General features: G+C 39.3%; 5 protein-coding genes across 5 annotated transcripts; 2 read left to right on the forward strand and 3 right to left on the reverse strand.

Annotated features, from left to right (window-relative positions):
- Positions 1-481: 481 nt before the first annotated feature.
- LOC105383728 (protein FAN) lies at positions 482-9,375 on the reverse strand. The gene is made up of 13 exons (XM_038121077.2): positions 9,028-9,375; positions 8,253-8,859; positions 8,033-8,104; positions 7,713-7,915; positions 7,196-7,439; positions 6,934-7,056; positions 6,463-6,724; positions 5,708-6,128; positions 5,119-5,207; positions 4,603-4,759; positions 2,102-2,324; positions 1,283-1,424; positions 482-748 (listed from the first exon to the last, which is right to left on the reverse strand). The coding sequence occupies exons 1-13, from the start codon at positions 9,039-9,041 to the stop codon at positions 648-650; spliced, it is 2,658 nt and encodes an 885-aa protein (XP_037977005.2). The 5' UTR covers positions 9,042-9,375; the 3' UTR covers positions 482-647.
- A 388-nt stretch (positions 9,376-9,763) lies between these two features.
- Positions 9,764-11,783, forward strand: LOC105383701 (heat shock factor protein 2). Its single transcript, XM_011553795.3, has 6 exons — positions 9,764-10,248; positions 10,345-10,480; positions 10,650-10,745; positions 10,870-10,930; positions 11,025-11,316; positions 11,553-11,783. The coding sequence occupies exons 1-6, from the start codon at positions 9,877-9,879 to the stop codon at positions 11,703-11,705; spliced, it is 1,110 nt and encodes a 369-aa protein (XP_011552097.3). The 5' UTR covers positions 9,764-9,876; the 3' UTR covers positions 11,706-11,783.
- Positions 11,690-12,872, reverse strand: LOC105383702 (proteasome subunit alpha type-7-1). Its single transcript, XM_011553796.3, has 3 exons — positions 12,683-12,872; positions 12,129-12,599; positions 11,690-11,957 (listed from the first exon to the last, which is right to left on the reverse strand). The coding sequence occupies exons 1-3, from the start codon at positions 12,782-12,784 to the stop codon at positions 11,781-11,783; spliced, it is 750 nt and encodes a 249-aa protein (XP_011552098.1). The 5' UTR covers positions 12,785-12,872; the 3' UTR covers positions 11,690-11,780.
- Positions 12,873-13,409: 537 nt separating this feature from the next.
- On the forward strand, positions 13,410-15,274 carry LOC105383700 (coiled-coil domain-containing protein 43). Its single transcript, XM_011553794.3, has 4 exons — positions 13,410-13,604; positions 13,687-13,905; positions 14,181-14,326; positions 14,452-15,274. Exons 1-4 carry the CDS (start codon positions 13,440-13,442, stop codon positions 14,522-14,524), a joined length of 603 nt encoding a protein of 200 aa, XP_011552096.1. The 5' UTR covers positions 13,410-13,439; the 3' UTR covers positions 14,525-15,274.
- LOC105383699 (ultraviolet-B receptor UVR8) lies at positions 15,263-16,888 on the reverse strand. Its single transcript, XM_048629190.1, has 3 exons — positions 16,757-16,888; positions 15,786-16,641; positions 15,263-15,671 (listed from the first exon to the last, which is right to left on the reverse strand). The coding sequence occupies exons 1-3, from the start codon at positions 16,772-16,774 to the stop codon at positions 15,385-15,387; spliced, it is 1,161 nt and encodes a 386-aa protein (XP_048485147.1). The 5' UTR covers positions 16,775-16,888; the 3' UTR covers positions 15,263-15,384.
- Positions 16,889-20,734: the final 3,846 nt, after the last annotated feature.

Here is a 20,734-nt window from a genome sequence, read left to right on the forward strand (position 1 = left end):
AAGTATTAGGTAAGTACAAAATCGACTTTTCGTTTTTGCTTTAAAAATAAATAAACAGTCAACTAATAATACCTAGGTATCAGTTACCCCAATAAAAAGTTTTGGTCCAGAGTTGCAGGTCAAAGCTAGATAAGTTTATATGAATATTTTAGTCATTGATATTTATAGATAAACTTAACGGCAACATTTTTCACCTGCAAACTGGGGTGCAAAATGTTATCTAGGGATACGATATCGATATGATATTATGTAAACTAACACCTACCGATGTACAGAATAGTTACGTAAGGGCGAAGAGGTAATAAATTAAAAGACTCGATGAATTTTGTCTTACCTGTTCTATGTAGGTATATCTTGGTTATTAGATGATCATAGGTGTAGTTGTAGTTATATTTTTCATGCTAGACCACTCGATTTTTCAATCATTTCATGCATATCTTGATATATTCTATGTTTTGGTAGTAAGTCTAGAAGAAAAAAATATTTATAAAAAGATTTATTTGATCATTATTGTCATAATAAAATATTGGAATCAATTATACATAAAATATCACATTTTTATAACACTTAAATCTATCGAGCACAAAAGTATTAAAGAGTAGACTAAAGAAATGGTAATAATACTGTCCTTCAGATTCTATCTTTCGTCAGGAGTCGTTTATCAACTTGAACACTTTCACAGTTTTGTCTTTGCTGGCGGTGACCAGGGTGCGGGAGGCTCGGTCCAGGAAGATGCTATTTATGGAATCTGGAATAAAAACACTGGTTTAACAATGGAATATTCACGAATAAAAACTACAGTTGTAAGTATAAGTAAAGCTGTTTATGTCTCAAGTGGAGGGGATATGGAAACCAATAGCTTCAGGTATAATTTAGTCCATTCGGAATTTAAAGGGAAATTATGTTACGCCTCTGACTGATTCAGAGCTACTATAGAATCAATGGACTAGTAGATAGAGACAGTGAGCCTAAAACTAGCAAACAGTGAATAATCTGCTTACTAAACCGATACTCAGTCGGCGGCAGTTTGAGTTCTAGTAACGCACAGCCCAACTATGTAGAAGTAGTAATAGTGCAGTACCCACCGTCATGTACAGTCTGGTCACTGGCGTGTGCCACCTCGGTTAACTACTTGTGGTATACCTGTGAGGGTTACTACTAGTAATACTGCAGTACCCACCGTCATGTACAGTCTGGTCACTGACGCGCGCCACCTCGGTCATGTAACTGCTTATGGTATACCTGTGAGGGTTACTAGTAGTAGTAATAGTGCAGTACCCACCGTCATGTACAGTCTGGTCACTGACGCGCGCCACCTCGGTCATGTTCCACTGCAGCAGCGCGCCGCCGCCGCCGAGCCACAGCACGCGGCGCCCGTCCCAGCAGAGCGAGCTGATGGGCGTAGGCAACTGCTTGTGGTATACCTGTGGAGATTAGGAGGGGGTGAGGATTGGTGATTGATGCAGGAAGCTACAGATCGTATGCTGTGGCGTGCTTTGGAAGAGGCCTACGACGTCCAGCAGTGAGCTGCTATAGACTGATGATGATGAGGAGTTGATTTATATTAACCATATTGTGATGACTGAAAAGAAAATTAGTGTATGTGTCGATTAAATATCCTTAAACTCGGTTGTGCAACTATTTTTGCTTTATGAGTTTCTAGATCAGGGTAAACCATATTTTTCCTTATTATTAATTTATTGTATGTTTGGTAAATAACAGGCTTCCAATATTCTCAGTAATCAGACTTCATATTCATTTAAAATATAATGTACCTACGACGTAGAGTACACGTAGTAGTACAGCTATAAGGGCTGGTTTACACTGTAAACTGAAAGCACCAATCGAAACCATGTCTGCATCGTTCGTATTTCGTAGCGGCTTATACATCGCTGCACCACATACACTCACTCTATGTATTATGTATAAGTACCTACGTTGGAAACGTTAATGTAGAGCCTTATTCAGCCAGTGCGTTTGTGTTCTGATATGGTTAGGCTAGCAGGAATATTCTTGACAAATGAATTTGGATAACGTATTTTCATAGACTAAAACAAAAATATCTAAAAATTTAACTAGAAATTAAGTAAAGCATACTTACAGAATGCGAAACACTAAGATCGGTGACATTCATTTCTCCCTCCTCGCTGACTGTGACGACCCTATCTCCTGACTCCACGAAGCATGCTCCTCTGATAGGCGACGATGTGACGCAGATCTTATTCAAAACTTCCTTGGACTGCAAACTCCAAATGTACACCTCCCCGTCGCTTGTGCCCGATATGATATCGATTCGGGCTTCGCGGAGGTCGTGGCCGCGCCGCCTAGAATCCATAGACAAATTAGACAATTGCTTCGTGTAGTTAGTTTGTAGGTGTGCTGTGTGGGTGTTGGTAATAAATAAGTAGAAGTTAATGTGATTTGTAGGGCAAAGGTATAATGGAAGTAGGGTATGGCTGTGGGACGGCTAAGTAATTTTAGTAACACGGAAAGAGGTCAATACTTTTTCAGACGTTTTTTTCTGAAATAAACAGTAATTTATGAATATTTGGTAAGGGATTCTTTTTCAGGCATTAGGTTTACAAAATTCAAGAACTTCGTACATATGACACGTATTACGTGCATGGATCGATATCTACAATGAAAAGCTCAGGTAGATTATTTATTTATGAAATTGTGTACCCACACAACGATTTTGTTATGGGTAACCATATAACCATCATGTATAAATATTATTGCCATATCTATGCATGAAAGGAAATTACATATAGTTAGTCATAATCCATTATGTCAAGTACATTGGGCTACCAAAAGGCTATCAAACTGAGAACAGCTTAAAAGCTGAACTGATTTTCATAAAATTGTACTTAAACAGGGACCAGGTTGCCTATACCTACCTACCTAGATAAATTATTTACAATAGTTCGATCAGGATTCTATATCGACTAGACAGCACTTGATGGACGATTGCAGAGTAAACCAATTACGCAGGTTCGCGCATTTTCCTATCTCCCGTAATCTGATAATGATAAGGTATGTAATATGTATTAGTTAGTACAATTAGTACATACGTACAAACTTTAGGTAGGTAGGAAAGCGTTTGAATCAGCTGTTTCGAAAATTTTCATAACAAGTTAAATAATATTGCTAAAATTGATAAAAAAATTGGTGAAGAGCTCGGTGACCTACTTTCGGTTGTGCACTTAATAAAGACTCACCTTTTATAGTTACTATATGTTTTTTTATACTAATGCTGTTGCTAGCGAGCTTCGCTTGTTGTACTTAATATAACGGGTAGGTTACCGGCGATGAAATTCAGTACCCAGTCATTCGGAAAATATAATCTACACAGTAACAAAACATACGTAATCAATAGTGATAAAAGATGTTTCGGAGCAGTTGACTCACACTCGTAACATTTAGGTTGCAGGAAACGGGAGAGATTAGATCTTCACAATTCAAAAATAAAACAAAACAAACGCGTAACGTTACATACTATTAACACTACTAGCACAGTGACGTCACAACAATCTTGCCAAGAAAGTTGTTATTCAGTATGTAGTATCACCATACACCTACGCTACGATAGATAGTCCGTCATAGCTCAAAAGTTACGCCAGCTATTTACTAATTATGAAGATTAGGTGATGTCTCATGCCTGCTATCAGATATCTTTAGCATAAACTTAGGTATCGATCGCATTTTTCTTCCAGCCATTTTGTGGTTAGGTGATGAGTTACGTATGTGTAGTAATGTGTACGTATAGTTATGAGGTGTGCGGCTGTGCAGAGGGGAAGTTCAAACAAAGAATAGGGAACGCTCGCATTGAGGCGATGAGTGGCGATGACGTTCTAACTTATGGCCCCACTACACGTCCGCGGATGTGTCCGGAGATGCATCCGGAGATGACCTCCGCGGACTTGTAGAGGGGATGATTTGGGCATCTGTCGAGGTATTTCACGTCCGCAGACGCATCTGCCACCGATCCGTTTGTTGTCGGGGTTTTTGTGGCACAGATCAAAGGGTTCAAGCGCGAGCGTCTTGCATCGCGACCACACGTCCGCTAGCGCAACAGTCATTGAGAAACCGCAGAAGCTAAAGCACGCGTGCTAATAAGTAAAATGGCGAGTATTATGACAATCGATTTTTTTTTAATTTATTGAATTATATCAAGCAAAAAATTGCTTGTGGAATCCAAAGAACAAATATCATGAAAATAAAAATGTTGTAAGTACTTATACAATTAAAATATATATTTCTTTATAATTCTCATGAAATTACGCGTGAACTGGATACAATTTCCGCAGCCTTTTCGATGTCCATGTTTACGAGTAGCCTACGCTCTGCCGATATTCGACTCAGACTGACCGATCAACAGAGATTCGTCTGCAGATGCATCCGCGTACGTCTCCGGACGCATCCGCGGACGTGTAGTGGGGCCATAGAAAGGTCACGAATGCCGACCATTGCCCAGAATATATATTTTTTTTTCTGTTCAAAATTTTTGAAACTTCTCGGCGGGATCATAGTGTGTCATCATTTGTGGTCATCGTTCCTGAACATACTCTGTATACATAAAGTATATAATTATGTAGAACTAACCTGTACGTAACAGCGGTGATCTTCCCGTCGTGGTCCCGCTCGGCGCGCAGGCGGCTGCGCCCGCGCCCCTCACCCCCGCGCCCCCCGCCCCCCGCGCCGCCCCCGCGCCCCCACACGCGCACCACGCAGTCCCAGCCGCCAGATATTAGGAGGCGCTCTGTGGTGCAGTGGATGGGGTTAGGGCAAGGATATAGGAGCTGTTATTCGTTGATGATATAGGAAGTTTCGGAGAGCTGTCATGCCATCGGTAGGTACCGGTACGCTTTGAAACGAGATAGGTACCTAGTGATACAGCCGTACATGGTTGGAGCAGCAGTATCCCAAGAATCGTGTCGTCAAGCTAGAGTGGCTTCACCTAGGGCCTATGATACTTTAATGACATTACATTCTTTTGGAGACGTACTTATTTGGCTGTTTGGAAAATTAACATGTCTACGGATCTTTCTCTTATATAATTCCACCCTGTGTAACGTTATAAAAAGGGATATTTGTAGTAAATCTAGCTAATGTACGTACCGTTTTCAAGCCACAGCAAGCAGCTGACTGAATCATCGTGGGCCCTAAAACTTTCGACGACTTTCCCGTATTCCACATCGTACATGTATCTGTAACAATCAAAATTATAAATAAATAAATATGTGGGGACATCTCACACACGGCCATCCGACCCCAAGCTAGGTAGAACCTGTGTTATGGGTGTCGGACAGCTGATATATCTACACAAATACATAGATAGATAGATACTAAATATAAATGGATGTGCCCGTAAAATGGCAATAGGCCCGCCCCCTATTACATTGGGACTAACATAACACTCTGGCGAAAAGTGGGTGCATCAATGTACCTCTGCCTACCCCGCAAGGGAGTACATTAGTACAAGGCGTGAGTGCGTGTGTGTTAAATATAAATATCAACACCCAAGACCCGAGTACAAATATCTGTTTTTAAACAAATATCTGCCCCAGCCGGGAATCGAACCCAGGACCTTCGGCATAGCAGTCAGGGCCACTAACCACTACGCCATTCGATCGTCCAAATTACTTCAGCATACCGAGCATAGGGCGCAAGACTGCCAAAATCTATAATAAAAACAAAGGAGTCTTACATATCGTTATCCCACGACCCAGCCGCCACCGTATGATCATCCACCATCACGCACGAACTGAGCGGCGTCGCACACAAAATAACGCTCCTTATCTGCTTCTTGAGATCAATATCGTACACTTTAAGCGTACCATCCTTCCCGACCGACACCACCTTATTGTCATGAACCAACGCCGCCGTCACCTCCTCTCTATGCAAACTTATCGTGTCAACGCATTCCAATTTATACGAGTTAATAACTTCGTCATTGTTAGCCACAGGTCTCGGTATTTGGTGGGTGATTTTGCGGACGTGCGGCCGAGTGAAGAGTTGCTTGGGGACTTGTCCGAACTCCATGATTTGGACTTCTAGTGCGTGGCGGTCGTTCATGTCGCCCACGCTCTCGAGGTCCACCGCGCCCTCGTAGCACAGGTGGTAGAACACTGGAAGAGTGACGGATAGTTTAATATGTAGGAAATTAGAATATTAATTTATCTATAATAACCATGAAATGACACAAAATATTTTTAAGTAAGTCTCGAAAATTACTAATGCTCCTGAAGTTTAGTCGCACTGGTATGCAAGTTTCGTCACCAAGATGTCGTCGATACAAGACAATAAAATTATTAATTGCTCTGGGCAATAGTAGCCAGACGTAAAATTATTATACAATATTATTATATAGGGTCTCATTCCTAATAAATCATGTATCAAATTAAATGTACCACACAAAGAGGTTACTCACATAATTATATACCTAGAAATCTCTCTACGCACCATTATTAGCCTTAACTGCCTCCGGCCCCCTCTGCTTATAGCCGAAAATGAGATCAATCCATAAATGCAGATGTCTGGACACGTACTCAGACTCCAGTGCCTCTCTCAGCTTGCTCACGAAGTCCTGGGCGCCGCTGGCCCACGGCGGGAGCGCCACGTTGTCGACCTTCGACCCGTCGTGGCGCTCGCCGAAGTGGATCTCGTATTTGTTCATTAAAAAGTCGCCTCCTCCGTCGGTGTCGTAGAACTCTGGCAGCAGTTCCTAGAATAGATGTTTTAGGTTTTAGAGAGAATACTAACTAATCTTGAGTCTCCACTGATGCTCTACTGTTAGCAGAAAGAGGCAATATATTATTGATATGAAGAGTGATACATGTTAATTACAGAAACAAGAGTGGCCTCAATTTATATTGGTCGTATTTTTATTATTATTCTTAATAGAGAATGTTCGGTCAGTGTATAATATCTTACCTTGAAATCAGACATATTTCGCAAACAATTGTTATAAACATCTGAAATTGAATTGAACATTCTGTCTGGATGATCAAATCTGCCATTTTGCAAGCATAACATGTATTGCGGATATTTCCTTACCTGTAAAAACAAATACTCATTAGAAAAAAACATATACTCATTAGTAAAATCATGTCATACAAAATACCAGTAAATAAAATAAAACCAAACGAGCTTTTACATGAATTTCATTAAGTAATAGATATTGATAGAAACTTACTAAATAAAACAGCACAAGACCAGGGGCAGAATAATGAGATCCATAAAGGAATTTAGGACTAGACATCTCATCATATCTCTCGAGCAGTTTCTCCAGCCGGTCCGGGTTCAGAGCCCCCATGGGCTTGGACAGGTCTCTGAAACTCTCCGCCTTGTCCAGGTTCAATATCTTAGAGCTGTAGTCAGCCACCACCCAGGGGAACACGGGATATTGTGTCAGATCATTCTTACTTCTATCTGCTAGACTGAAACAATACACAGTTAATGATTGCAAAATAACTGAAAGTACAAGGAAATTATAAAGTATTTTTTGTAATTTTTTTTTTTACTAACCCAATTTGTCTCATTGCTGGTCATAGGTCTCTCTCTGGTTCTGCCACCTATTTCTAACCATGGCCTCCTCATTCCACTTCCTACAAAATACAATCAGGTCCTCCCGCATGTTCTTCATGCAATACAAATAAATTTAATTTCCCAGGAACTCTACTTTTCCATTTTAAAAGTCCTGTGAAACTTACCAATTTAAATAAATAAGATAGTCATAATTTGATACAATTCCATTCTGCCACTGAAGAGTCATTTCTTCTGGATGCACCCTTTCTAGACTGGCTTCTGGAGATTTTTCTATAACATTATAGAGGGTGTCCCGTTCATGTTCTGATTGGAATGACAAGTATATATGGGGCACCATGCTCTCTTCATCACTGTATAACTCGAGACCCTGAAATTATAAAGGGAAAAGCTTAACATTGAGAACCATTAATTTTTTTGGAAAAATTCTAAAATATGCATTCAAAATATAAATATCACAAAATTTTACACCATAGTATTATCTTACCACATGTCTAAGCAGAAATCTCCTCTTATAAATTCTTTTTAATTTGGAAAGTTTTAATTTTAATATTGGACTCTGAAAACACAATATTTTTTTGATTATTACATTTTTTTTTAATAAAAAAGAATTCTATGATATACAGATAAACAAGATACAGATCTTGTAGCATATTACAAGATCAGTAAAATACAAAACTAAAATGAGTCATGAATGAGTGACTCACACTTTCAATGTTGTTGAATGGTTGGAAGTAAAGTGTGGTGGGTGTGAGTGCGAGCTTCCCCTGGTGCCTCACTAGCGGTGATATCTTCTCCGCTTGCAGCTCACAGACAATCTTCTCCGTAAAGTCATCCATCATAACTGGGTCAAACACCATCCTTGTGTATCGAGAGTGTAAGATCGTAGCCACCATACTGTTATGCTCTGGAGCATGAAGGGTTGAAGCTCGTTGCAACTGTAACATCTGACTCAAACACTCTTCAGCCAAAGCAAAATCAAAAAAGAAGTAAAACTCCCTCTCTTCATACACAAACTTGTATGGTGCCAGTATGTTGTCTTCCAGCATCTCAGAATATTGTTGCACCTTCATTTTAATTGCATTTTTCGGAGCTTCATTGGTTTTAGGGTGTGCTATGGAAATGTCACTTGCATCTTTAAATTGTAATTTATAAAGTGGGAAGGCCCAGTCTCTGGGTTCAAATACTAGGGATTTTGAGCACAATTTCAACCGTCCCTGGATAGCATTTACACTTTTTAAAACTGCATCATTCATAGTGCAAGAGTAATCTTCAAAATATATTTCTCCAGGCTCCAAAAGCAGCATAGAAAACCTGAAAAGTTTAATAGGTATTTGATAAAGATGATCCTAAGCCAACCTACTAAACTAGTAGCCAAGCAGAATAATAATAATAAGAATAATTATTTAAGTATGTTTTTGTAATAATTGGCTGTTTTGGCAGTACTTTACTGGTCAGAATAATCCTGCCTGGGTAACATACCTAGATTTGTCCATTGTCTAAGTTTATAGCCAATGATCCCTTCTGATATTTAGTCTCGGTGTACAAAGAATGGGGATAAGACTTCACTAGGATTCATCTATTGTAATTTATCGAATGAACAAAGAACTCTTGGACACCGGTGAAAGTATATAATTTTTATACTATTATTTATACTTAATTTATTTTTTACGGAATTCCCCAATGTTTATGTAACCTTTTCAGATAGAAGTCAGTAGTATTGTTGGAGCCTCTAAATAAAAGTTAAATAAAAAAGATAATTTTGTCCGTAAAATGGTAAAACTGCATTATTTTAACAAAAACACAACACAAAAGATGAAAATGAAATTGACATTTGATTGACAGAATGACAGAAGAGATGACAGCAGCACAGTACAATGCTTGACGTTGACATTTACTGTTCACAGAACAAAAGATTTATATCTAGTGTTGCCGTAAAAAAAATTGACCTGTGCAATGTCGTTATTATTCTGAATTACATAACACTAAACTTTTGCTTAAATCACAAACACATTCTACACAGTGAGGTAAAATTTTGCATGTTTATTTACTTAGTACCAATGGGTAGAAGGCACGCACCTCAGGTCACGTCGTATACACGTCACGAAATATACGTCATAATCTCGTGGTCATTATTCTGAGGGTTCCGCAGTCGTACAATGTGGTGGTGTGGCAACATCTCTTTTCTCTATGCTCAAAGTTGTCAAACTGATATTCTTCTTTTCATGACGCGCGGTTTTTAAACTTTTGATTTTGGTAGGTAGGTATTGTAAAAATTAAACCTAACAAAAAAGAAAGAAAGAACATAATAAAAAGACGTAGGACGTAGAAATGCAAGACGAAGCGAACGCCATGTTTCAAATGCGTTTTCCTCAGAAATTGTGGTACTTGCTGAATCTCAGGACTGATGCTATATTATGGGGTGGAACCGGAAGAACAATTTTATTGAATTACAGGATCCTTCACAGCTATCTTCAATGTGACCATTCAATTTTTAAAACTACTAATATATCGAGCTTTGTGAGGCAACTGAATCTGTATGGTTTTCGAAAAGTAACATCGCATTCTCAAGATCCATTGTGCAATTCTAGCAACCCATACATGCACGAGTATGCTCATGACTATTTTCAATTTGGTAGACCGGAACTTCTGAATAAAATTAACAGGAAAGCCATAACAATAAAGAAAAACTTTAAGCAGAAGGTACAAACTAGACATAAACTCAAGCCTGAAGGTGTAAGTTTGTAGTCGTATTGTTTTATCTATTATCTGCTTTTAATGCTCTGAGTATTGTTTTAGAGTGTCTATACAAATGAGGAACTGTTCCCTTATATGACTCCACTTCAGAAGGCTCGTCAGACTCTCCGCGTTGCTTTGCAAAAAGCAGCTCGAGACTTATACTCCCAAGCATCTCCAAAATCTGTTAACTGTGAAGGTATATCTTCTTCTAACTTTTAATAACTGTATGTTAATATAGGTGTTCTAGGCTAAAGTGCAACTACAGAAGTGGGTGTCTCATGACAAAAAAAATGCTACTACATACTAACTTTTTCAACCGGGAAATGTATGTAACCGCATTTGTACTTTTTTTTAAATCATTGCAGGTACACCAGAGAATCACCATGAAAAAGAAGAGAGCTTTTATTTGGATTGGTTCAATCCAAAATCAAATGATACAGATAAACAGTTTCCACAGCCAGGTCTATCCAACCTTTCCTTTATACTATGTTTTTACTTTAATTTCCTTTTAAACACCTTTTTCCTTCCACCCTACCCCAAATCCTATCCTAATCCATTATTTCTCCTTTTCCAAAACCTATATAGAGCCAGTAACTGATGCAGAAAAGGAAGAAATCCAAATAGTTCCAAGGAATGTGAAATTTGGGTAATCATTCAAATACTTACTAATATTCACTATTGACATGACTTAGCATACATACATTTACAGAAATAAACAAAATCTTATTTGTGTTCTTTAGTATGAAATCAGAAGAAATACTGATAAATTTCACTGATGAGTCAAACCAGCAGAACAACGAATCAGACTCATTTACTGGCCAGTTCTTGAGCATGCCTGAACTAGATTCTGTGCCTGTTGAGGACCATGGTGCAGATCTATTAGCACAATATACTATCAATGTTGAACAAGACAAAGGTATTGCAAGAAGCATTCTTCAGAAATGTGACAGTACTGATGATGCACACAATGCTTTGAACTGTCTGCTGCCATCTATCAGCATTGATCAGAATGATGATGTTTCTATGGTAGAGGTCAGTAATGGATATGATAAAATCTGGCTTATGCCCAGTTGCATGAAAGCATTTTAAAACTTAGGCCACCCTTTATATGGCCTATTCTGTTTAAATGTAATAACCAAACATATTAAAGTGATCTAGTGTGAGTTTTTAGTGCTTTCATGCAGCTGGACATCAGATCCGTACAATGCCATGAAGCTATTTCTAAAAATTAAGAGTATCTTCTGCTAAATAGTAACTTTATGTTTCAGAGAGGCACTGGACTTTCTGGACATTACCATGGAGAATGGGACCAGATGTTCAATGATATAATAACAAGCAAGGGTGCAAGCCAAGAATGTGGCTCTGAGTTGAAGGAACTCTACTCCCAGATTTCAAAAACTATTGATTTACTAAATTCTTAAGAAAAATGCATTTATTGAAATAAATGTAATGAACTCCTTATACCATGTTACATAAAAGTTAATATTAATTTCTTTTTACTTCTTTTGTTTCTTCTTTTCTGCCTCTTCTTCCTTTTCTTTTTCAATTACTGAGACATAGGAGTTGATAGTGTCAGCGTCCAGCATTTGGATTGGCTGGTTGCGTCTCATGACAGCTATCTCAAGGTTCTTCTGACCAGACTGCACCACTTCTAGGAGAGCTCGGATTGCCAGCTGCAATAGGAATGTTAAGTAATGATTAAAAGTTGGAACTATTGCAGGATAGTTGTATCTTTTTATAGAGGGTCTTTGGAGTATCTCACATGAAAAATATGAAATTAATAAAGAGTACACATAACTTAAATAAAAGTCAAATAAATATCAATAGATAAAAAAAAATATTACCTTGACAGCTCCCTTTTCAGATGCAACCTCTTCACCGGTGTAGTTCTTTTCCAAGAATTCTCGTACAGTTTTTGCAGATCTGCCTGTAGCATTAGCTTTCCATTCATAGTAAATTCCAGATGGCTCAGTTTGGAACAAGTGTGGCTTGCCATCATAGTCAAATCCACCAATCAGGCATGAGATGCCAAAAGGTCTACGACCATTACTTTGAGTGTACTTTTGCTTCAAACCTGCTATGTATCTAGTGATGTATTCTAGGGTTACAGGGTCTTCAACTGTCAACTTATGAGACTGGCACTCGATTTGAGCTCGATTAATAAGAATTCGAGCATCCGCCGTTAAACCGGCGAAAGCCATAACAACATGGTCATCTAAGAGACATATTTTTCGAACAGTCCTTTCTTCTTGCAGTTTAGCGACGGATTTCTTTTCAACACCCAGCACTACCACATCTGCTCCTCGAACACCAACCTGTAATAATATAACCAGAAGTGAGATTCGTATTAAAGAAGCATAACTTAACCAAAGTGTGTATAGAAATACAAAAGACATACAGCGGTAGATCCTTTTCGAACGGCTTCTTGAGCGTATTCCACTTGAAGAAGATGACCGTCTGGTGAGAAAACAGTAATAGCTCTATCGTAGCGGGCAGACATGATTTATTTTTCAGAAATTAACAAGATTTCAACAAAATTCCGAGCCGCTTGCAAGGTAAGATGACAATCGTTTTTAAAAGTTTTTTTTATTGCGTTCCATTTGACACATCAAACTAACTTTTATATTATGCTAGCACTACACTTGGCTAGACGTATTTTGTTATACTGCCACCCCACTTTGTTATTCGTATTGGATATATTAGCCAAATGCGCAACTTGTAGGTCTGCAAAAAGTTAAGTGAATATACTGACCACACATAATAGGTTTTGGTGGGGTAGCATTCTGTGGCATTTCTGTTCCATGGGCATCATTATGTTTGATTTCTAGCTTTTATTTGCTGTAGAACACCCTTACTACTAACGTTCTGAAATTTTTAGTTAGTACATAGGCTCTGTTTTTTGTTTATGTGCGAAACACTGCCGTTAAAAGGTACAAACGTCCCGCAGATATTTCGCTACCGCACAGTGCAGTAGCTCCGCAGCTTCTCCGCAGAGACTCGCTGTCGCATACGAATGGTGTACAATACAAGGTGTTAAATCCGTTTTTTATCTATTTCAAAACTGCCTGCCTGTGTGTTTATTTACTCTATGGTACACAGTATTTGTCAAAATACTCAAAATATTATTGACATTTGACACATGTCAAACCATCAATATGGCGGCTTCGGTTACTGAATTTGAGCCATGGCTAAATGATAAATTAAAATCATTAAATACAGATGAAGGAGTCTTTGGATCATACATATCAGGTATTCTTGATGCGGAAGATACTTTGGACGATAAGAAAGATGCCCTCGAGGGTATACTTTCGGAGTTCGTGGTGAGTTGGAACAGTACTCATGACATTATCACATTTTTTATGGTGAACCATCTATTAAATGTGGTTTCATTGTTATTTCCAGGAAAGTGATATAGCGGCACATGTAACTGAAATCCTTGAAAAATGGGAGGCATGTCAGGTCAAAGCGGAGGAAGCGCCGAAGGCAAATGTCGACGCGCAGCTCTCGAAACTAATGGAGTCTCAATCTTTAGCTACTACCACACGTAGAGAATACACAGACGAAGAAAAAAAGATACGCGAGGCCATACTGTCCCAATACAGTCAGCTGTCTGACAATGAGGTAACAATATTTTGGTTAGGAGCCTGTCTTCGGACTTGTTTAATATTCTAACCTAAATATTTACTTTGAACAGGCATGGGGTAGTGGGTTATCTTCGGATTATACGCGTGGTACCAATAATAACAAAGATTTTTCTATATTAAAGTGCACATACAAAAAGTCAACTTTAAGGTGCATTTGGATGAAACTCCTGCCAATGAGTTCCGCAACACAACACTGTCCTCGAGTCCTAGGAACCTGAAGATAGTCTACAACCAGTCTGTCCTTGCTTGCAGGAAGAAAAAGAGATAGCAGAAGAGCCAGACCCAGATGATATGGTCAAGAACACAAATGCATCTGACGTTGCTGCAGCTGCACGGGAGCGTCGCGAACAGTGTCGTCAGGAAGCTCAACGTAAAAAAGAAAAAGATAGAGAAGACAGGTAACACTTAGCAATTGTGACTCTTATCAATGAATTATGAACAAACATAACAATAAGGCTTCTTAAAAAGAAGTTACTTCATTTAACATGTAATAAACAAAATCTTTTTTTATAATTTGTTTCAGAGAAAAGCAGAAGCAGCTAAAAGAAGAGAAGAAAGAGAAACGCAAGACTCAGAAAGGGGAACGAAAGCGGTAGCAGAGGAGTACCTAAGCACCCATGCTGCTTACAACTTGCTTCACTGTTGTTGTAGGCGAGCGAATCTGAGGTTAACTTAAAAAAGTTGTTATTGGTCTGAGTGAGATAATACCAAATACAGTTTTATTGCCCCCAATTTCTCACTTGAGAATTTGGAGAACAGTGCAGTATGAAATGCAGCACTACTATCAACTTTTTCCTGGTTTGTGGGGCAATGCTTAAACAGGATTCACATTGGAAATATGGGGTAAATTTAAATGAGTTAGTCATTGGTACTTTCTTTTTTGAATACCATTCTTATAATATGAAATGATATCCATTGCAATAAGATATTTAGAAAGTGGAAATAATTGTGGCTGACAATTAATACAGTAATTAAAATGATTTACTTCAGGTTAGTGTGTCTATAATTTTATAACTCTTCTTGATGTAAAGATATGTTTGCATTTATTAATAGTATTTTAAAAGAAAAATCTTCCAACTAGTTTAAAGTAGAGACTGTCTATATTTTTATCTACAAACATAGAATTAAAGAGTGTTGTTTTCCCAGTCAGACCCATAATAAAGTCTTGTGGTGTTTTATCAATAGCATACTAATTACAGTATTTAATACCTCTTCTCTTTTTGTCTGTATTATGAATATAATTATGCCTTTTAGTCATAATTTTAGGTTTTGATATTACAATACTAATATGAAATAAATTATATAATATGGATGCAATACAAGAAAATAAATAATATGTGTATGTACCCAATAATGGTTTTATTAAAACACTTTGTAATCTGTATAAAAATACAACAGTTAAAATGACTAGATTTCTAATAAAACAATTTTTACACCAGTTCAAAGTAACCATTCTTTAAATCTCATTGGGCACTTTCCCTTCACAATCACTAGCACCATTTTCTTCCTCTTTAACTGGTTTACTGGTGACCACAAAATTATGTCCACCCCCAGCATAAACTCTCATTATTAGACTATTGTCCCCAGTATCTATAGGCACGAGGGTGGGATGAAACACTGCATCTCCCGAGCCTGTGCCGGTGTTGGCATGCTCGTTCCAGCCCCATGCCCACAGAGTGTTATCAGCTGCCAAGCAAATTGTATGCTCAGATCCTATTGCTATGTCTTTTATTTGCCTATCATCTGAAAATAGATGTAATTTATTAGTTAATTATGTGTGAGATTGTTAAGTAAGTTGTCCTTTTTACCCGACTGCCAAAGGAGGAGGGTAATGCTTTAGATTTACAGATTACACACCTGGTAATGAAACATTTACTAGTTTTCCAAAATTAGCTTCCTTTGATGTGCCAAGCTGTCCATAGTTATTTCTGCCCCATGTTAGTATTTTACCATTACCCAACCACAGCAAAGCATTTGTCCACCCACTCAATAGCTTTTTGACATCTTGTCTCACATCTATATCAATTTTCTGAGGGTCAAAAATTTTCTTATACTTCTCTGGGCTCAGCAATAGTTGGCCATGCTTATTGTCTCCCCACACATACAGGGCATATTCCTCTGAGCTCCAAGCTAGTGTATGGTTCTGCCCACAAGCAATGTGAGATATTTTACCCACTTTTGATACCTTTTCAAACCTGTCTGCTGAGAGGATTTCTTCACCAAGACCCAACTGTCCATACTTTCCACAGCCTGTAATCCAGACTTCACCTTTAGAATTGACAATGGCAGTGTGGCGCAATCCCATTGATACTGACTTAGCATTAACTTGCAGTCTTATAGGCTTCATGGATTCTTTGAAATGGCTTTTAGGGAGTCCAAGCTGGCCATGACTGTTGGAGCCCCACACAAAGAGGAATTGGTCATCTGACACTGCACAGCTGAAGTCCCAGCCGCATGCAATTTTGTAAAAGTTAATACCACTCAATGGCCATACTCTGTGAAACTGATGAGCTTCCTGTTCGTCGCCGAGCTGCTTCCTGTGGTTCCAGCCGCATGAGAACAGCTTGCCCTCTCCATCCAGGAGCAGAGAATGACCTCCACCACAAACAATCTCACTGATACTTTGAAATAAATCTGTACAGTCAATCTTTGTGGGTTTATCTAATTGCTCATTGACAAGGTTTTGACCAAGTTGTCCATGTGAATTCGCACCCTATAAAAGAAAAGAAAGGATAATATTTATAAATTTTGATTAAGTTACTTACCACACAGATTAGGTTATGAAGGTTAAATAAGTTCCGATAATAATTATATAGATTGCTAGTTACCCAAGACCAAAGAAACATTATAAATTAAGATATTGTGAATGTGTGATATATAATTTATTTTGTAATAAATTAATTGAATATTTGATTTGTTTTGATTGTTTTACTCGATCCAATCATCCAATCCATATCCAATCCGATTCCGATTCGATTACGATTTCCGACACAAGTTGACAGTTGACAACATTTTGACGTTACACTTCAGACTTCTATTGTACCCCCCGGACCCGCCGCCGGACCCCGGCCCTACTCCTATTCCTCCTTCTCCACCACTCTTCCCTGAAACCCCTCAGGAATCAAGCCGTAAGCGCCCCCATGAGGAGCCAATTACTGACTCAGGAAAAAGAGTTATCACGGACCCAGAAATTGCGTCTGCATCCATCCAGTCGATGTATACGCACCCTAGCCTCAACGAAAACAACAAAAGGTACGAATTGCAAGATGTAGGACCATTTATTGTCCACGTTTCGAGACTAGAGTCATCCCCCTCTCAAGGTACTTCCCTAAAAGCTATCAAATTCGGCCAGTTTCTACATAAAAACAAAATTGCCAATATTACCCGTGACGGAGTTAAAGTAGTCGGTCGAAACAGAGTAGCTGTCGAATTCTGCACTGCAGCTGACGCAAACAAATTTATGCAAGATCCACTGCTTAATGAAAATGGATACAAGGTAGGCATCCCAACATACAGCATCACCAGGATGGGTGTATGTAAAGATGTTCCACGGGACTTGTCAATGGATGAATTTGTGAATTCACTTGATCTTCCCCAAGGTTGCGGTCATGTGCTAAGAGCAAGGAGATTCAGTAGGAAGAATAAAGACAGTGATGGAAAGGTTTCCTGGATTCCAACTCAAACAGTAGTCATCACTTTCAGAGGTCAAGTCTTACCAGAAAAGATTTACTCGTACAAAGCGACAGTCATTGTAGAGCCTTATAAATTCCCCACCATCCAATGCAGAGCTTGCTGCCGTTTTGGTCACGTGAAGGCACAATGCCGTTCCAAGCCCAGATGTTACCGTTGTGCTCAACCACATGATGGTGAAAATTGCACCATATCCCAGGAAAATGCTTCATGCCTACACTGCTCCGGCAGACATTTCTCAACAAACCTAAACTGCCCTGAGCATTCTAGGCAAAAATTTGTTAAATTGATTATGTCTCAAGACAATATTTCCTTCTCTGAAGCAAATGCCAAGGTCCCTAGCAGTAGGAAACCATACGCAGAAGTTGCCAAATCTCCATCTTCTACACAAAATTCACCATCAGCCTCTCCCCCATCACAGACCACCTCATACAGGAAAACGGTATTCACCCAAAGGCGTCCCCATGCCCCCCTTGGTAAGAGCTATGATAAGCAAGCTCACAACAGCCTAATTGCTGATGTTTCATCTTCTCTTCCCAATGGATGCGCCCTCAATAATAACTCTCCCTCTTCCTCTATTTCAACATCTACACTCCCAGTAACTCCTAATGATAACCTTCTAGAGGTATTGATTTCCTCAATTATATGCATCGTGTCAAAATTCAATGATACAACCCTACCGCCCAACGTTGCCAATAAACTCAAACTTCTCTACCAATTCACAAATGGCTCTGACACCAATCCTTCAGTGGAATGCCCAGAGTCTGAATCGTAAAAAATCTGAACTTTTACTCTTGATAGATAAACTTCAACCTGTTGTCGTTGCCGTCTCGGAGACATGGTTCTTGCCGGGTTCCCGATTCCGGGTGCCAGGGTACTCCTGTTTGCGGGACGACAGAGACGACGGGTATGCAGGCTGCGCTTTGTTTGTGAAGCGCTCCATTGTCTACTCCTCTCTCCCCATCCCTGCACACGGGTATGGATTTAATGTGGTGGCTCTTAGAGCTCTAAACATTACATTTGTATCCGTGTATTTCCCAGATCCCCATCCTTCCCTTCTCCCTCCTTTTTTTAATATTATTTCCTCTCTACCGGGGCCATTCTTGATCATGGGTGACTTTAATGCACACCATGTATCATGGGGCTCCTATCACAGTGACAGTTTTGGAATTGAAATAATTGAAATGCTTGATTCCCTTGACCTCTGTATACTAAATGACGGATCTCCTACTCGTCGCGTTCTCCCCTCTCAGAATCCTAAGAGTGCTGTCGATCTTTCCATCTGTTCTCCTTCCCTGGCTACATTAATGTCTTGGCGGGCCCTCCCGAATACCTATGGTAGCGACCATTTCCCAATCGACATAACTATATCCAATAGACCATCTTTTATTCAAAATTTTAACCCATTTCCAAGATACAAGGTGAGCCAAAAAGCGTGGCAGAGTTTTGTTGAGTCTGTCGAAAATAAAGTCAATCTGATCCCCCCTTGTTCTCCAGATAACTTTATGAACAACTATTCTGAGTTTGAAAACGCACTAACATCTTCTTCTAAGCCAACAAAATCAAAAAGACGCTCAAGGGTCTCCCCTCCTTGGTGGGATTCTGAATGCACAGAAGCAATTAAACAGCGAAATGATGCAGAAGATGCTTATTCGGTTGCAATGAGCCCAGAAAATTTTGTTGAATATAAGCGTTGTGCAGCCCGTACTAGAAGGCTATTATTAAAGAAAAAAAAGCAAGGTTGGATCAGATTCTGCGAAAACCTCTCTCCTATGACTCCCGCTTCCATCATTTGGAGACAAATAAGAATATTTCGTGGGTCCTTAAATGCACAGAATGTGTTGTCCAACGATCCTGCGGTTTGGCTGGATGATTTCTCTGACAGACTGGCTCCACCATTTGTTCCAAACTTTGATTATCTTCCTCTACCTCCTTCTGTTCTCCCATCCTCACATAGTTTAGACTCCCCATTCTCAATTGAGGAATTGGAATCTGCTATCCATGGTTTGAGAGACTCGTCTCCGGGCATTGATGGCATTCCATATTCCTTTATCTCTAAGTCGAGCTCCAGAGTCAAGCATTTCTATTTAGAATTATCAAATTATTTCTTTGAATATGGGGTTCTCCCTGATTCATGGAAGAAACAGATAGTATTGCCTATTTTAAAACCCGGCAAAGATCCAAATGATCCCAATTCTAGACGACCAATAGCCTTATCGTCTGTTTTATCTAAGATAACGGAACATATGATCAAAACTAGACTGGAATGGTTGGTCGAAAATAGAAACCTCATAGCTAAGTCTCAATACGGATTCAGAAAGGGTATGGGTACACTAGACAGTCTGGGTATTCTGGTCACAGATATCCAGACAGCATTCAAAAGAAAAGAATATCTGGTAGGTGTTTTCCTCGACGTGGCTTCTGCGTATGATAACGTTCTCCTTCCAATACTCAGGCAGAAACTGCAACATCTGAGTATCCCTGAGAGGCTGACCCGTTTAATATGCAACCTCCTCGCGGAGAGACTTATTTATATTAAGTGCCCAAATTCATCCATTGACAATCCTAAACTTGTATGGAAAGGACTTCCCCAAGGTTCAGTATTAAGTCCACTCCTGTATAACATATACACTCATGACCTGGAACAGTCTGTAAACTGTTTTTGCGAAATTTTGCAGTATGCTGATGACATAGCGTTATACTTTGCTAGCCCATCAATAAGCGAAGCTAATGTTTCTCTGAACCTAGCCATGAGATATCTAACTGACTGGTTGCACGAGCATGGCCTTTCATTATCTGTTGCCAAGTGCTCCAGCGTGGTGTTCACCAAGAAACGGTATGTACCAGATATTGAAATCGTTGTAGGTGACGATGTAATCCCTGTTGACAACAAGGTAAAATTTCTAGGTGTTATTCTCGACACACGCCTAACAGGTGTTCCGCATTTAAATTACGTCGCTCAGAAATGTGAAAAAGGCGTTAACGTCCTAAGATCCCTGTCTGGAGTTTGGTGGGGTGCTCACCCCTATACTCAAAAACTAGTATATAACGCTGTGGTGCGCAGCCATTTCGATTATGCGAGTTTTATCTTAGACCCTAGCAATAAGGCTGCTTCA

The sequence above is a fragment of the Plutella xylostella genome, chromosome 4, assembly GCF_932276165.1.
Source record: "Plutella xylostella chromosome 4, ilPluXylo3.1, whole genome shotgun sequence".
In the NCBI taxonomy this organism is placed as follows: Eukaryota; Metazoa; Arthropoda; class Insecta; order Lepidoptera; family Plutellidae; genus Plutella; species Plutella xylostella.

Excerpts from the sequence above, each read along its gene's own strand:
- LOC105383728 (XM_038121077.2), bottom strand. Across the intron at positions 7,916-8,032 it reads GATTTCTGCTTAGACATGTG|GGTCTCGAGTTATACAGTGA; the intron begins GTAAGATAATAC and ends TTATAATTTCAG. Across the intron at positions 749-1,282 it reads TGACCAGACTGTACATGACG|ATTCCATAAATAGCATCTTC; the intron begins GTGGGTACTGCA and ends TTTTTATTCCAG.
- LOC105383701 (XM_011553795.3), top strand. The coding sequence starts at position 9,877 with ATGCAAGACGAAGCGAACGCCATGTTTCAAATGCGTTTTCCTCAGAAA. Across the intron at positions 10,249-10,344 it reads AGAAAAACTTTAAGCAGAAG|AGTGTCTATACAAATGAGGA; the intron begins GTACAAACTAGA and ends GTATTGTTTTAG. Across the intron at positions 10,481-10,649 it reads AAAATCTGTTAACTGTGAAG|GTACACCAGAGAATCACCAT; the intron begins GTATATCTTCTT and ends AAATCATTGCAG.
- LOC105383702 (XM_011553796.3), bottom strand. The coding sequence starts at position 12,784 with ATGTCTGCCCGCTACGATAGAGCTATTACTGTTTTCTCACCAGACGGT. Across the intron at positions 12,600-12,682 it reads TTCGAAAAGGATCTACCGCT|GTTGGTGTTCGAGGAGCAGA; the intron begins GTATGTCTTTTG and ends ATATTATTACAG. Across the intron at positions 11,958-12,128 it reads CTGAAAAGGGAGCTGTCAAG|CTGGCAATCCGAGCTCTCCT; the intron begins GTAATATTTTTT and ends TTCCTATTGCAG.
- LOC105383700 (XM_011553794.3), top strand. The coding sequence starts at position 13,440 with ATGGCGGCTTCGGTTACTGAATTTGAGCCATGGCTAAATGATAAATTA. Across the intron at positions 13,605-13,686 it reads GTATACTTTCGGAGTTCGTG|GAAAGTGATATAGCGGCACA; the intron begins GTGAGTTGGAAC and ends TGTTATTTCCAG. Across the intron at positions 13,906-14,180 it reads GTCAGCTGTCTGACAATGAG|GAAGAAAAAGAGATAGCAGA; the intron begins GTAACAATATTT and ends CCTTGCTTGCAG.
- LOC105383699 (XM_048629190.1), bottom strand. Across the intron at positions 15,672-15,785 it reads AGTAAATGTTTCATTACCAG|ATGATAGGCAAATAAAAGAC; the intron begins GTGTGTAATCTG and ends ATCTATTTTCAG.